The following is a 17240-nucleotide window of genomic DNA, read 5'->3' as shown; positions in this document are numbered from 1 at the left end:
TAGCTCTTATTATTACTATATTCCTCCAGTAAACTGCAAAAACAATTTCAACCTTTGCCACTTTCTTCGAAATCAGAACCTATGCCTCTTAGCTCTCAAACTTCCCACTGCCCAGAGAAAACAGAACTCATTACGTGAGAATTCTGTTACCTTTCCTTACTTTTACTCATCGTCACTTCCTTTCCTTTTGTACAAGAGAGGTATTTCTTCTCTTCTCTAAGGCAAATCCCTCCACCTGTGATCCAGACTTAACCATTCCTGCCATCCCAAAAACCTAAACCACTCTTCCTTCTCAAGTGGATATTTCCACATCTTTACTAAAGCCTTCCTCCATTCCACATAGCCACGTAGCTAACATACCATCTCCTTCCTGCTCTAAAATGATAATATCATTGTTTTATTTGCCCTTTATTATTACTGACCATCTCCTTACTAATAAACAGGGGCCTACAGTGCCCGGTTCAGAGCCAGACACCCTTTCCTAAACAAAACAATTGGCTCAGGAAGAGGCACCCTAGTCTCACGACATCCCAGTCCCTGTGTGGCAGGAACATTGCAGTGACCTCATTATACCTCACTGCATATTATAAGTAGGATTCTACCTGTTTAAGCGGCTGAGGCAACACAGCAAACAGAAAATGTGCTTTGTGTTTAAAGCAATTTGCCTGTGCAAAGTTTTTAAGGCACTAAGAAATGCTGCCATCCCCACAGTGACAGGAAATTTAAAATTATGGGTTGACTTAATCACTTTCATAGAAAAATAACTGGCATTTCTCTTAAAATGGTTTTCTCTAAAAATGAGACATTGTTACAAAGTACCAGAAAATAACCGAGAGTTCACATACAACTTACATCTGTTTTTTTCTAGGAGAGTATTAGGCTGATCCTAAATCTAAAGAATCTGTTCAAGACTTGTGGTTGCCAAGAGGAAGGGAGGGGATGGGGGAAGGATGGATTGGGAATTTCAGACTAGCAGATGTAAACTATTATTGTAGAATGGATAAACAACAAGTTCCTACTGTGTAGCACAGGAAACTATAGTCAATATTCTGTGACAAACCATAATGGAAAAGAATATAAAAAAGAATGTATACATATATAACTGAATCATTGTGCTGTACAGCAGAAACTAAAACAACATTGTCAATCAGCTATACTTCAATTGAAAAAAAAATCTGTTCATTTTCATCGATTATAGTCTCAACAAATATTACAGAGAAATAAAAATAATGTTATAGAGGAAGAAAAGTAATTATAATTATCTGAGATCCTTCAGTAACTGACTTTGTACTAGTAACATTTATTATTTTACAGTCTTTTCCTTTGTTTAGTGTTTATCATTATCATTTACTGCTTACCATTATCATTATTAAATTTCTTATTAAGAAATATCTGAAAAAGAGATCTCAATAATGTAAAAACAAACATACTTAAAACTTACACAGCCTCTATCCCCCAAAGAGGTATAAGTACTTAATCTCAAAAGGCAGAACAGGATAAATGTTTATACAGCACATGGATGACATGTCAACACCATTACATAGTATCACACTGTATACATGAAAAATTATCAGATTAATATGACCTAATTTGCTGACACGACCTAATTTGAAACACTGGTACTGTATTCCCATCTGCCTAAGACATTGCAGGATATAAGAAAAAGAGAAAAGATGAGAGCAGACAAAGAAACCTATCCTGGAGATCTATAAAACTAGGATAGATGGAGACCCATTTGTCTGGAAGATTTTATGCATAACTCTGCCTGGAGTAAAGTACGAGCGGATGACCCACAGAGGTCCTTTCTAGCCCACGGCTCCCTAACCACAATTAATGGACAGTGTTACAACAGTGATATAGATGGATGTGGGAAGTACTTGCTTCCTCAGAAGATCTGACAAGAACGAGATTTTACACTTTACATGTTATTTATTATGAAGTTATAGCCTTTAAAAAATTAAATATCACAAATCATGAAGAGTTCGTTTTACTTTAGGTAGTAATTAAGTATATGCCTCTAAAATTGCATATCCTGGGGAATTCCCTGGCAGTCCAGTGGTTAGGACTCCCTGCTTTCACTGCTGAGGGCCCGGGTTTGATCCCTGCTCAGGCAACTAAGATCCCACAAGCCTCGTGGTGCGGCCAAATAAATAAATAAAATAATAAAATAAAATAGCACATCCTGTAAGTATACTCACACAAATGCATTTACTTGAAAACTCATTTTCTTTAAATGTTCCTTCTTACTCTCATCAAGATTTTCAAATTTATATAAACTATCATTAGATAGTTCTAATTATCCTTAAATTTCTCGACTTAATTGTTCAAGTGATTCAATAAAAAGAAAAGCATTTCCGATATGATGCTGCAGAGTACAAAACAAATCTTCTATTACCTCATAGCTCGAGCCTTGTGAATTTGGCACACATCATACTGAATGGGGAACTACGCACAAAAGGTATCTCCTGTTTCTCCCAGTCTCCGTGAATGGCAGAAACATCAACCCAGTTGGCCAAGCAAAAAAATCTAGTAGGCTTTTACCCTCTCCTCCATATTCAGTCGAACACCAATGTCTTAATATATTTTGAATTATTCTTTCTTTCCAGTTAAGATGTGGTACAGCCACTACCCTTGGTTCAGATCACCTAGGTGACCAGTGCGGCATCCCAACTGGATTCCCTGCCTACAGGCTTATTCCTCCCAATGCATTCTCCACACACAGGCATGCCTTGGAGATACTGCAGATTCAGTTCCAGACCACAGAAATAAAGCAAATATTATAAGAAAGTGAGTCACATGAATTTTTTGGTTTCCCAGTGTGTTCGAAAGTTATGTTTAAACTATGCTGTAGTCTATGAAGTGTGCAATAGCATTATGTCTAAAAGAATGATGTACATATCTTAATTTAAAAATACTTTATTGCTAAAAGATGCTAGCCATCTGGGCCTTCAGCGTGTCATAATCTTTTTGCTGGTGGAGCATCTTGCCTAGATGTTGATGGCTGCTGACTGATCAGGGTGATGGTTGCTGAAGGTTGGGGTGGCTGTAGCAGTAACTTAAAATAACACTGAAGTTTGCTGCATGAATCGACTCTTCCTTTCACAAACAATTTCCTTGTAGCCTGCAATGCTGTTTGATAGCATTCTACCACAGTAGAAGTTCTTTCAAAACTGGAATCAATCCTCTCAAACTCTGCCGTTGCTTTATCAACTAAATTTAGGTCATATTCTAAATCCTTTGTCATTTCAACAAACTTCACCAGGAATAGATTTCATCTCAAGAAACCACTTTCTTTGCTCATCCATGGAAGCAACCCCTTTTCACTAAAGTTTTACCATGAGATTGCAGCAATCCAGTCACATCTTGAGGCTCCACTTTTAATTCTAGTTCTCTTGCTATTTTCCACCGCATCTGCAGTTACTTCCTCCACTGAAGTCTTGAACCCCTCAAAGTCATCCTGGAGGGTTGGGCTCCAACTTCCTCCGAACTCCTGTTAATGTTGATATTTTGACCTCTTCCCATGAATCACAAATGTTCTTAATGGCATCTAGAATGGTGAATCCTTTCCAGAAGGTTTTCAATTTACTTTGCCCAGATCTAAATGAGGAATCACTATTTATGGCAGCTACAGCCTTACGAAATATATTTCTTAAAGAATAAGTGTTGAAAGTTGAAATTGTTCCATGATCCATGGGGCTACAGAATAGATATTGTGTTAGCAGGCATGAAAACAACATGAATCTCAATTTATGTCTCCATCAGACCAGGTACATTGTCAATGAGCAGTAGTATTTTGAAAGAAATCTTTTCTGAGCACTGTTCTCAACAGTGGGCTTAAAATATTCAGTAAACCATGTTGTAAACAGATGTGCTGTCAACCAGGTTTTCTCGTTCCATCTATACAGCACAGGCAAAGTAGATTTAGCAAAATTCTTAAGGGCCCTAGGATTTTCAGAATGGTAAATAAGCACTTGCTTCAACTTAGAGTCACCAACTGCACTAGCTCCTATCAGGAGAATCAGCCTGTCTTTTGAAGCTTTGAACCTAGACACTGACTTCTCTCTAGCTATAGAAGTCCTAGATGGCATCTTTTTCCAGTAGAAGGCTGTTTCATCTACACTGAAAATCTGTTGTTTAAGGTAGCCACCTTCATTAATTATCTTAGCTAGAGCTTTTGGATAACTTGTTACAGCTTCTACATCAGCACTTGCTGCTTCACCTTGTACTTTTATGTTACACAGATGACTTCTTTCCTTAAACCTCATGAACCAACCTCTGCTACCTTCAAACTACATAAGTCTCCTACATATGAACAAGTTCCATTCTGAGAGCATGTCTTAAGTCCAGCAAAGTTAGCCTAGGTACCCAGCTAACACAATTGGCTATATACTGCTGCTTTTATGCTTGCTTCCAGACATCCTGGGCTGGAAATAAAGATACTGTACTGCTGTACTCTATAGAGGACTGTGCAGAAGAGCACAACCACTTGTAGAGGGTGCATGCACGTGATAATGTATGCCAGACTGTGAGCTAACTTACGTGATTGGACACACGAACACATGATCACATCTCTGAAAGTTTGCAACTTGAAGGTTCGTATGTAGGGGACTTACTGTATTCTTCTGTAGCTTCCTCACCTCTCTGAGCCTTCAAAGAATTGATGAGAGTTAGGGCCTTGCTCTAGATTAGGCTTTGGCTTGAGGGAATGTTGTGGCTGGTTTGATTTCCTATCCAGACCACTAAAACTTTCTCCATATCATCAGTAAGACAGTTTTCCTTTCTTATCACTTGTGTGTTCACTGGAGTTATATATATATATAATTAATATATATTTATGTATGCATTTATGTGTTATATACACACATAATAATATATAATAATTAATGTCTATTAATATATATATATATATATATGTGCATTTATTTATTTGGCTGCACCGGGTCTTAGTTGCGGCACGCAGGATCTTCATTGCAGCACGCAGGATCTTCATTGCGGCGTGCAGGATCTTCAGTTGTGGCATGCAGGATGTAGTTTCCTGACCAGGAATTGAACCGAGGCCACCTGCATTAGGAGCGAGGAGTCTGAACCACTGGACCACCAGGGAAGTCCCTGGGGTAACACTATTAAATTCCTTCAAGAATTTTTCCTTTTCAGTCACAACCTGGCTAACTGTTTGGTGCAAGAGGCCTAGATTTCAGCCTATCTCAGTTTTCAACACACCTTCCTCACTAAGCTTAATCATTCTTATCTTTTAATTTAAAGTGAGAGACATGCAACTCTTCCTTTCACTCGAACACTTAAAGGCCATTGTATGGTTATTAATTGACCTAATTTCAATATTGCTGTGTCTCAGCAAATAGTGAGGCCCGAGGAGAAGGAGAGAGATGGGGGAATGGCTGGCTGGTGAGCAGTCAGAACACACACAACATTTATTGGTTAACTTCACCCTCTTATATGGGCAATGTTCAAGGCACCCCAAAACAATTACAATATCAACATCAAAGATGACTGATCACAGATCACCATAACAAATATAATAATAACGACAAAGTCTGAAATATTGCGAGAATTGCCAAAATGTGACCCAGGGACACGAGTTAGCAAATGCTGTTGGAAAAATAATGCCAATGAGACTTGCTGGATGCAGGGCTGCCACAAACCCTCAGTTTGTAAAAAAATATGCGATCTGCAAAGTGCAATAAAGTGAGGCTCAACAAAATGAGGCATGCCTGTAGCTACAGTTCTTTTTCTAAAGCACAAATCTGATCATTTTACTCTACTCCACAATATCTGATTGCTCAGAACCCTTAGGATAAATTACACACTGTGAACTGTGACCTTCATGATGTGGTACTTCTCTCTGTGGTCTCCAACCTAGTCTCTCTCAGAATTCCTCTCTGACATACTAGGCTTTTGCCATGACCTACTTTTGGTTCCCTAAATATACCATTCCTGGTTAATCTTTGTGAGTTTGCACAAATGATTCATGTGCTGAAATACATTCCATCAGCTCCATCCCATTCCCATTTCACTCCCCTCCACTTTGGTTTGCTAAATCTTAACTTTTTCATTCCTTGGAACATTTTTCCTGAATCCCCAAGACTTGGCCAAGTATCTTCTCCCATGTCCTTCCAAAATATTCTGTTTCTTAAGCCCTAAATATGCTCTATTGTAGTTGATCATTTACTTTTACTGTCTTCCCCAACAGACTCCAAGTTCCTTGAGAGGTAGGAACTATATAGTTCCTACTACATAGATCCATAGTGTAGAGGTAATCTACACCATGTCTTGTTCACCATGCCTCTCTAGCACCAAGCATAATCCTTGCCACATAGTAAGCACTCAATAAATGTTGAATTAGGAAAACATTTAGCCAAAGAAAGGAAGCTTCAATTGGTAGTATGCACACAACATAGTAACCAATTTATAATCTGTGGTATTTCAGAAGTTCATTTACAAAGAGGTTTGGGAGAACTCTGAAACACATTTTCACATGGAAACAATATTAAATGTAATAACCAGATACCTCCCCTCAAAGTTACCTACATCTATAATGTAGGAAGTCGGGGTAGCCTTCTGCTACCAATAATCTTTGGGAATATATTCTAATCTGGAACAACTGACTTTTCATCTCCTTTCTTTTTCTTCAAGGATCCTAGGAATTAGGTGCAACTTCCTATTGACTATCAACACTTCTGACTTCCAACTAGGGTTTCTTACGCACGCAGGAAATTATCTGCAAGGTTCTCATATATATTCTTTTCCTTTAAGCAGCATTCTATACTCAGTACTAAGTACAAAGAAAGCTAAGTAAGCAAGCAAACAAACAAAAAACAAGATAGTTATTAACTCTAAGAAAAACAATAGTTGTCAAAGAAATGTAATTATAGCTCAACTGTGAAATGTTTAATAGTCATTATACTGTAAACAATGAACACTGATAAAACCAAAAATTATGATATGGGAAAATGGAACAGGGGGAATTATTACAAATATTTTCTTCCAATCTATATTTTGCATTAGCATTTTCACAGCAGTGTCTTTCATACACAATAATTTTAAACACCACAAATTTTAAAATTTTGAGTCCCATTGGTTTTTCCTTTAAAGTATGTGCTTTTTGTATCCTATCTAAAAAAATGTTCCTACCCAAAGGATGGGATATTTTAAAATATGTATGCTATTAAAAGTTTTATAAATTATCTTTTATATTTAAGTCTATGATTCACTTCAAGTTAATTTTTATGTATGGTGTGAAATAACGATCAAGGCTCTTTTTTTTTTCTTATGGATATCTAATTGTCCTAGTACCATTTGCTGAAAAGACTATCATTTCCCTATTGGGTTATCTTGTCACCTTTCCTAAGATCAGTTGACAATCAATATGAATGGCTATTTCTGATCTCTCTTTTCTGGTTCATTAAATGTCTATTCTTATGCCAATATCACAAAGTTTTATCACTGTAACTTTAGAGTAAGTATTTATATTATGTGGTGTGAGTCTCCCAACTTCATTCAGAATTATTTTGGCTACAGTAAGTCCTTATGTACTGCTTCATAAATTTTACATTCAGTTTGTCAATTTCAATAAAAAAGACTACAGGGATTTTGATTAACACTGTATTGAGTATATAAGTTAATTTACAAAGAACAGGCATCTTAACAATATCAAATCTTCTGATTCATGAACACGATCTATCTTGTCATTTAAATTTGCTTTACATTCTCTAAACAATGTTTCATAGTTTTCACTGAATATATTTTTTGCTGAATTTATTCCAAAATTAGCTCATGTTTATTGATGCTATTGTAAATTGTATTTTACAAATTTCAATTTCCAATTTTTCATTGCTAGTATATGGAACTACAAATGATTTTTGTATCTTGAACATGAATCCTGTGACCTTGATAAATTCAATCATTAGTTCTAGTTGCTTGAAGTGTTCTTTGATTTTCTATGTAGACAATCATGTTGTCCTTTTCAATCTGCATACCTCTTATTCCTTTTTCTAGGCTATTGCACAGTTATGAAAACAATGTTGAAGCAAACATTGATGAAGTGAAGTGGTGAGAGCAGACTTTCTTATTTTGTTCCTGATCTTAGGGAATAGCATTCGGTCTTTGAGCATTAACTATTATGTTAGTTGTAAGTTTTTCAAAAATGCCTTTTACGGGGATGAGGAAGTCCCTTTCTACTCCTAGTCTGCTGAGATGTTTTATCATGAATGGATGTGGAATTCTATCAAATGTTTTCATTGGTATAATTGAATGGTTTTCCATTTTTACTTTGTTAATGTGGTGAAATACTGATTAATTAATCCAATGTTATACAAACCTTGCATTGCTGGTATAAATACTTTTTAACATACTGGTGGATTTAATTTGCTAATATTTTGTTAAGGATTTTTATATTCATAAAGGATATTGGTCTGTAGCTCTATTCTGATGTGTCTGTGTGGTTTTGGTGTCAGAGTAATTCCACTTCATAAAATTATTTGAGAGATATTTATTCCTCTTCTGTTTTCTAAAAAAGTTTTAGTTAATAGATATGCACATATTTCTGACTGTTATGAGTCAGAAAGAATTGATTCCTTTATCTTTATGTAAGTTTCCTCTCTAATCCTGGTAATATTCTTTGCTCTGAAGCCTACATCATTTCATATTAATATATTTACTTCATCTTTCTTTTGATTATTGTTTTCATCCATTTATTTTTAACCTTTAGCCTTTGTACTTAAAGAGAACTTCTTATAGATATCATATAATTTATGCAATCTGACAATTCCTTTCAATTGTTGGGTTTAGAGCATTTACACTTAATACAATTATTGATAAAACTGGATTTAAATCTACCATTTTGTAAGTTGCTTTCTATTTGATGTAGTTGTTCTTTGTTCCTTTATCTTCCTTTTCTTCTTTTGGATTAACTTGAATTTTTTTTCTGTCATTAGATTACTTTATTGTGTCCACTATATATATACACCACTTAAAACTTTTTATTCTGAAAAAAGTTTAGATACATGAGAGGCTGCAAAAATAACACAGAGTTCCCATGTACCCTTAACCTAGCTTCCCCTAATGATCACTTCTTATATAATTATAGTACAATATCAACACCAGAAAATTACATTGGAATAATGGTATTTTCTATCACTATAATTCTACCATTTTGAAAATGTTATAAAAATGGTGCCACGATATATGTAAACTTTTGATATTTGCTTCTTTCACTAAGTATACTGCTTTTGCATTTATCAATAGTCTATTCCTTTTAATGGAGTATTCCATTATATGGATGTACTACAATTTGTTTGAAGGACATTTGGGTTGTTTCCAAGTTTGGGGTTATTATAAATAAATTCTTGTAAAGATGTTTGTGTAAACCCAAGTTTTCATTTCTCTAAGATAAATATCCTGGTCCGGGAAGACCCCACATGCCGAGGAGCAACTAAGCCCAGGTGCCACAACTACTGAGCCTGTGCTCTAGAGCCTGCAAGCCACAACTACTGAGCCCGCATGTCACAGCTACTGAAGGCTGCACGCCTAGAGCCCGTGCTCCGCAACAAGAGAAGCCACCATATTGAGAAGTCCGCGCACCGCAACTAAGAGTAACCCCCGCTCACTGCAACTGGAGAAAGCCTGCACGCAGCAACAAAAACCCAATGCGGCCAAAAATAAATAAATAAATAAATGTATTTAAAAAAAAAAAAAGAAATGGGGGCTAGATACCCTTCAAGAAATTTGGATTAAAAAAAAAAGTTTACATTTTTTTATGATTTACATTTTTTTATGATTACTTTTTATCTCAACTATTGGTTTATAAGCTGATTGAAAGAATTATTTTTTTCTCAGATACTATGTTTTTATTTCTAGCATTTTACTGTCTTTACAGTTTCTATATTTCTTCTGAAATTTTCCATCTTTTTCATTTATGTTGTTTACCTTTTCTACTAGCTCCTTTAACATATTATTCATAGCTTTCTTAAAGTCCTTGTCTAACAGTTCTAAAATCTGAGTTATTTCTCCATCTGGCTTTATAGATTACATTATCTTTGACAATGGATGATGTTTTTTTAAATTTCTTTTTTGTTTATTTCATAATTTCTATTAAATACTAGAAACTATGTGTGGAAGAACAGGACAGACTGAGATAAATTATATTTACACCCAAAAAAGGGCATGCTTCTTTTTCTATCAAGGTGATAGTATGTGAGGGACTGCGACAATCTAGTCAATACTGAGTTCTATTTAGGTTCTTTTGCTTTACCTTCAGTGCACCACAAATTTGAAATGCCCCCAACAGTGGGATGCTTCTACCTTGTGAAAGTGTGTGCCAAGAATTCTTCTAAGTGTCCCAACTGCACTCTAAGCTTTCAGCAGTCCCTGCATGCCTGCACTATAGAGGGATATCTCTCTCCCCCAGTACTACATTAATCTTGATGGTTTCTCATTGTTCAGTTCATGATAATGGACGCAAGATTTCTTGGATCTACAGGTAGCACATCAGTATAAGGTAGGCCCTTTGCTCCAGCTGAGTCTTGGAGGTGTGGCTTTCCTGGTGTTTCTGTCCCGCTCCCTTAAGACAACCAAACTATGTCATATAACTGTGGGTGGTCCTGGGCAGGACAGAGGTTCCTGCCTCTCCTCCAGTAGTAACAGATTTCTGTCTTAATAAAGGTCCTGATTTCAATAGGGTTTCCTGCCCAACTCCCAGGTGTAGATGGCTTTTGTTTCTATTCAGCCCCCAGAAGCAGGTGATCCTGAACTGGACTTTGGAGGCTCGGGGAGGGGGACTTTACCTCTCTCACAGTGGCTTAAGGCTTTTGATTAATGTGAGTTGAGAAAAGGGTCCAGGAAATAGGTAGGGTATTGTGTTTGTACGCTACCAGTAGGGGTGCTCTCTCATCTCCTAGTCAGCATGTGGTAGAGGCCAATGGAAATAAAGCTTGTGAGTGAGTATGGACTCCCTGTGTCAGGAACTCCTATTATTTTGGACTGTCATGGCAGCCTATGCTCAGCTTTTATAATTTTGTTACATTTTATCTGTTTTCTTCTTATCCACTTTTATGGTAGCTACCTTCTTACTGCTGCTCCGCCAAAGGAAAACATTTTATATGTCTCATCTCTCCTCTCAACAAACTAGGAAAAGAAGGAAATTTTCTCACCTAGGAAAGGGCATCAGTAAAAATCTTAAAGATAACATCATAATCAATGGTGAAAGACTGAATGCTTTCTTTCTAAGACTGGCAGCAGGGAAGGCTATTCAACCCTACCACTTCTGTTCAAAATTGTACTTTTGTTCCTTCAATGTGATAGGCAACAAAAATAAATAAAAGGCATACAGATTACAGGGAAGAAATAAAAGTACCTTTACATGCAGACAAAATGATGTCTATGTAAAAAATCCTAAAGAATTTACCAAAAAGCCATAAGAACTATTAAGTGAGTGCAGCAAGGTTACAAAATAAAAGACCAATATACAAAAATCAATGAACATCCTGTATATAGCAATGAAAAAGTAGAAATTTAAATTTAAAAGTACTATTTACAAAAAAAAAAATTACTATTTACAAGAGCGTAAAAAGACATGAAGTACCTAGAAATAAATCTAACAAAATGTATTCAAGAAAACTAGAAAGCGTTGCTGGGAGAAATTAAAGACCTAAATCAAAAGAGAGAGATACTCTCTTCATAGATCAGGAGATTGAATAATATTAAGAAGTCAATACTCAATACCACCTCACACCTGTTAGAACAGCTATTATCAAAAAGAGAGGAAGTAACGAGTGCTGATGAGAATGTATAGAAAGGGATCCCTTGTGCACTATTGGTGGAAATGAAAATTGGTGCAGTTGATATGGAAAATTGTGTGGAGGTTCCTCAAAAATTTATCTGGAACTTCTGTATGATCCAGCAATTCCACTTTCAGGTATTTAGTCAAGAAAATGAGAACACTAACTTGAAAAGATATATGCACCCCCATGTTCACTGCAGCATTATTTACAATAGCCAAGACAATATAAGTGTCCACTGATGTATAAATGGATAAAGAAAATGTGGTATATAGGGGACTTCCCTGGTGGCGCAGTGGTTAAGAATCCACCTGCCAATGCAGGAGACATGGGTTCAATCTTGGGTCCGGGAAGATCCCACATGCCGTGGAGCGACTAAGCCCATGCACCACATCTACTGAGCCTGCGCTCTAGAGCCCGCCACCCACAACTACTGAAGCCCACATGCCTAGAACCCATGCTCTGCAACAAGAGAAGCCACTGCAATGAGAAGCCCGCGCACCGCAATGAAGCATAGCCCCGACTCACCACAACTAGAGAAAGCCACGCGCAGCAACGAAGACCCAAAGCAGCCAAAAAAAAAAAACATGTGGTATGTATATATATACACAATGGAATATAATTGAGTCATAATAAAGAAAGAAATCTTGCCATTTGCAACAACATGTATTGTTGAGGGTATTATGCTAATAAGCAAAATAAATCAGACAGAGAAACTCAAATACCTTATGATCTCACTTATATGTCAAATCTTAAAAAACAAACAACTCCAACCCCCACCCCACCAAGCTCACAGATACAGAGAACAGACTGGTGGCTGACAGAGGCAAGGGGTTGGGGGCAGTGAGTGAAATGGGCAAAGGAGGTTAAAAGGTACAAACTTCCAGTTATAAAATAAATGGGTCACAGGACGTAATCTACAGCATGGTGACAGTAGTTAATGACACTGCGTTGCATGTTTGAAAGTTGCTAAACAAGTGGATCTTAAGGGTTCTCATCACAAGAAAAAAATTTTGTGAGCATACATGGTGATGGAGGTTAACTGAACTTACTGTGGTGATCATTTTGCAATATATACAAGCATCAAATCATTATGTTGTACGCCTGAAACTAATAAAACGTTGTATGTCAACTGTATCTCAATTTAAAAAAAGAAGTCAATTCTTACAAATTAATCCATAGACTCAAAACAATTCCAATCAAAACTGTACATACTTAAGCTAATTCTAAAAACTCGTAAGGAAAAGCAAAGGACTTATAAGGGACAAAACAATTTTGAATAAGAATAAAGTAGGGGTGAACACCATGTGATTTCAAGACTTATTATAAAGGTAGAGTAATCAAGCCAATGTAGTATTCTGTAAGGTCAGATGTACAGATCAATGAAACAGAATAGAAAGCTCAGAAACAGACCTATACATATATAACCAAGTGATTTTTTATGAAGGTGCCAAGATAACCCAATGAGGGAAAAACTGTCTTTCCAACAAAGAGTGCTGGAACAACTGAAAATCCATATGCAAACAAACAAACAAAAAAACCACAAAATCAGAAAACAAACTGAACCTCCACCCTGAACAAGCCACCACAATGAGAAGCCTGAGTAACACAACAAAGAGTAGCCCCCCACTGTCTGCAACTAGAGAAAGCCTGTGTGCAGCAACAAAGACCCAGCGCAGCCAAAAATAAAATAAATAAATTTACATATATATAAAAAAATAAAACAGAAATGGGATCTACAGACTTAGAAGAATTATTTGGAAATGACATATATGTTAGAGAATTTGTTTCCAAAATATATCAAGGGCTCTTATAACCCAATATAAATATGGGCTTGATATGAACACTTTTCCAAAAAAAAAAATGAATGGCTAAAAGGCACATGAAAATATGCTCAATATCATTAGTCATTAAGAAAAGGCAAGTTAAAATAATCATGAGATACTACTACATACTGAGAAAAATAACTAAAATTAAACAGACTGACAGTACTAAGTGCTAACAAAGATATAGGACAACTGGAACTCTGACACATTGCCAGTAGGGATGCAAAATGATATGGCACTTGGAAAAACAATTTCACAGCTTTTTATGAAGTTAAATCTATGCTTTCCATATGACCCAGCAGTCCCAGTTCCAGCTATTTACTCAAGTGAAATGAAAATACGTCTATACAAAGACTTGTACATGAATGATTAAAACAGGCTTATTCACAATAGCCCAAACTGAGACTATGCCAAATGGCCATTACGTGGTAAAGGAATTTTAAAAAATTGTTATATTAATATATATAAATATTTATGTATCCATACATTGGAATATCAGTCAGCAATATAAATGAAAAAACTAATGGATCAATATTCAAAAGCTTTATGCTAAGTGAAATAAGCCAGACAAAAGGCTACATACTATAGGATTCCATTTTTGCGACATTCTGGAAAATTCAAAACTATAGTGATAGAGAGCAGATCTGTGACCACCAACGTCTAGAGGGAGATGTGACGGAAATGACTACAAAGGTGCATGAGGAAACTTTTGGGGGTAATGCAAATATTCTCTACCTTGATTGTAGTGGTAACTGACTATATGTATTTGTCAAGCCCCATCAAACAATATGTTTTAAAAAGACAAATTTCACTGTATGTGAATTATACCTCAATAAACCTCTCTTTAAAAAATTATGTTATAGAGAAAAAAAAAATTATGTTATAGGGACTTCCCGGGTGCCGCAGTGGCTAAGAATCCGCCTGCCAATGCAGGGAACATGGGTCCCATCCCTGGTCCAGGAAGATCCCACGTGCCGTGGAGCAACTAAGCCCGTGCGCCACAGCTACTGAGCCTGGGCTCTAGAGCCCGCGAACCAAAACCACTGAAAGCCTGTGCGCCTAGAGCCCATGCTCTGCAACAAGAGAGGCCACCACAATGAGAAGCCTGTGCACCACAATGAAGAGTAGCCCCCGCTCGCCACAACTAGAGAAAGCCTGCACGCAGCAACGAAGACCCAACGCAGCCAAAAATAAATAAAAAATAAAATTAAAAAAAATTATGTTATAAAAGATCTCAGAATTGGAGAAAGATGACACTCATTAGTATGTATAAGTTCAACCATGCCGGTAAAAACAGCAGGCAATGTGTGATGTGTCTACTTGAGAGTCATACTGAGATTTAAAAACTCTAATTTGCAGTTTTGGACAAACAGAATGTGAACACATCTATCTGTAGGGATCTAAAAACATAATACCAATTAAAAATGATTGACTTACATAAAAAAAGATTATTTGTAGCAATTATGTAGGAACACCATGGAAAAAGCTGGCAACAAACATGAATATATATAAGTCCTTTAAATGAGAAAGTGTAATATATATTATACTCCCTCATCAAAGTATACCCATATATAGAAAAGGATCGATATATGAACAGGTATAATAGTGTTCATTATACTACTGTTTACTTAGAATATGTCTGAATTTTTCCACAATAGAGATTAAAAATTAAATGGCAAAGACATGTTGCAGTATGCAAATAAGCTGCATAATTAAAAATAATTAAATACATTAAATAATTTGTATCAAGACAAATACATGATGGCCCAGCAATGAGTACCTTGGCAATAGCAGTTTGTTTAAACATGCGAGTAAACAACCCCACGACAGTCTTGGTGGCACCTGAATTTGGAGCTCTCATTAATTTTTCCCACTCTTCAAAGCTGGAATTCAATTCCTATGTAGGAGAAAATAATGTTTAGAAATACAGCATAAAGAACATAGCAATTAATGCAATAATGAATCATGTCCTATTTATTTTTTTTATACAGAAATATATATATATGAAGAAAAATTCCCATAGGTGCCAGTGTGTTGATTTAAAAAACATCAATCAGTGTGGATGTAGGTCAGACACATGTTTACGCTAATGACAGAAAGCAATGACAAGGTGGGGGAGGAAACCAAGCCCTTTGCTAACATCATATATCAAACAACGGTAGCCTTCTCTTACAGAAGAGCATGTAGTCAAGTAAAAATAAAAATTTAAGAAAATTTTTAAATAAAATAAAAATTTTATGTAAAAACAAAAACTTAAAGAACTCACAGTAGCAAAAATATATATGGTAGCAAAGCATTTTTTACTAAAAGCATTGAATTTATTTAAATAAGCATAAAGACGGGGAATATTAGTTAAATAAAATGTAACATAGTCATATATTAACTCTTATTTTTCTTTTGTTAAAATAATGGATACAGAAAATCAGATCGTTTTTATTTTACCAATAATATATTGCTCAATGTTTACAAAATTCTTAGTCTCAGCTTTCAAGACAAAACAAGGCAATAAACAGTCTCTGTTGACAAAGTTATATCCAGATTTGAAGAAATTTCAGAGACTATAAAAGCACTGTACTCCCCAAAAGTAAATGTAGACAAGGATTACCTAATCTTGTATTACCAATTCTGGTTTCTAATATGTTGAATTTTACATCTTACAACATGATCACAGAGCTTCAGGATTTCAAGAACAGGAGGCTGGATCCAAATTATCCTAGAAGACAGCTACTCGTACTTTAAAAAAAAAATATCCTACAGCAAGAAAAATAACTTCCCTTGATAATTATTGGGCTTCACACCCTACATATACTTAGAATTCTTTTTTTAACATCTTTATTGGAGTATAATTGCTTTACAATGGTGTGTTAGTTTCTGCTTTATAACAAAGTAAATCAGTTATACATATACATATGTCCCCATACCTCTTCCCTCTTGCGTCTCCCTTAGAATTCTTAATACTAAGTCTATGTTGCAGTTGAAGTGATTTTTTTCTCTATTTAGCAGAAATATATTTTTAATGACTAAGATACTAAATCTTTTCACATTATTTGATGACTAAATTTAAATTCTTCCTGCTCTCTTCTTGAAATGATACAAAGCCAATTCATATGGCTCTATTAATTAAACCTATTTTAAGAAAGTGGACTTTTCCTTCTGTGAAAAATGAAATATGTGCTATCTTTCACAGTATAATTTAAAATGATTTCAAATAAGACTCTCAATCAAACACGGGTTCTCACCTTGGCTGCCGCTGCTGGAAGATCAAATGGAATACGCTGTCTGATTTTAGGGGGCAGCTGGGTTAAAACTTCAGCCTTTAATCTTCTAATCATTATGTCACTTAATAGCTGATGAAGTTCATTAAGATTTGAGGCCCCTCTGCAATCCCACTGAGGTCTTTTACCAAAATATCTGTTAATATAAAGAAAACACATGTAGCAAAGCTGAACTTTAGAGTAAGAAAATTTATCCAGTGTGTTCTTCCTTTTAATAAGGAGCCATGACGCTGTTTATTTCTTTTTTTTTTTAAGATTTTTTTTTTTTGATGTGGACCATTTTTAAAGTCTTTATTGAGTTTGTTACAATATTGCTTCTGTTTTTATGTTTTGGTGTTTTTGGCCAC

General features: G+C 35.7%; 1 protein-coding gene across 5 annotated transcripts in view; it reads right to left on the bottom strand.

Annotated features, from left to right (window-relative positions):
- Positions 1 to 17240, bottom strand: part of ZRANB3 (zinc finger RANBP2-type containing 3) — a 263665-nt gene that overhangs the window by 61746 nt on the left and 184679 nt on the right. For all 5 annotated transcript variants that reach the window (XM_029224581.1, XM_029224584.1, XM_029224586.1 and 2 more), the window contains 2 exons: positions 16858 to 17029; positions 15399 to 15515 (listed from right to left, as the gene is read on the bottom strand). In XM_029224581.1, coding sequence (XP_029080414.1) covers positions 15399 to 15515; positions 16858 to 17029 — 289 coding nt within the window. The remainder of the gene's footprint in view (positions 1 to 15398; positions 15516 to 16857; positions 17030 to 17240) is intronic.

The sequence above is a fragment of the Monodon monoceros genome, unplaced genomic scaffold (genome assembly GCF_005190385.1).
Source record: "Monodon monoceros isolate NGI ecotype Baffin Bay Population unplaced genomic scaffold, NGI_Narwhal_1 Super_Scaffold_16, whole genome shotgun sequence".
Lineage (NCBI taxonomy): Eukaryota > Metazoa > Chordata > Mammalia > Artiodactyla > Monodontidae > Monodon > Monodon monoceros.
Note: the sequence above shows the minus strand (reverse complement) of the source record. Positions and strands in the feature narration are given on the sequence as shown.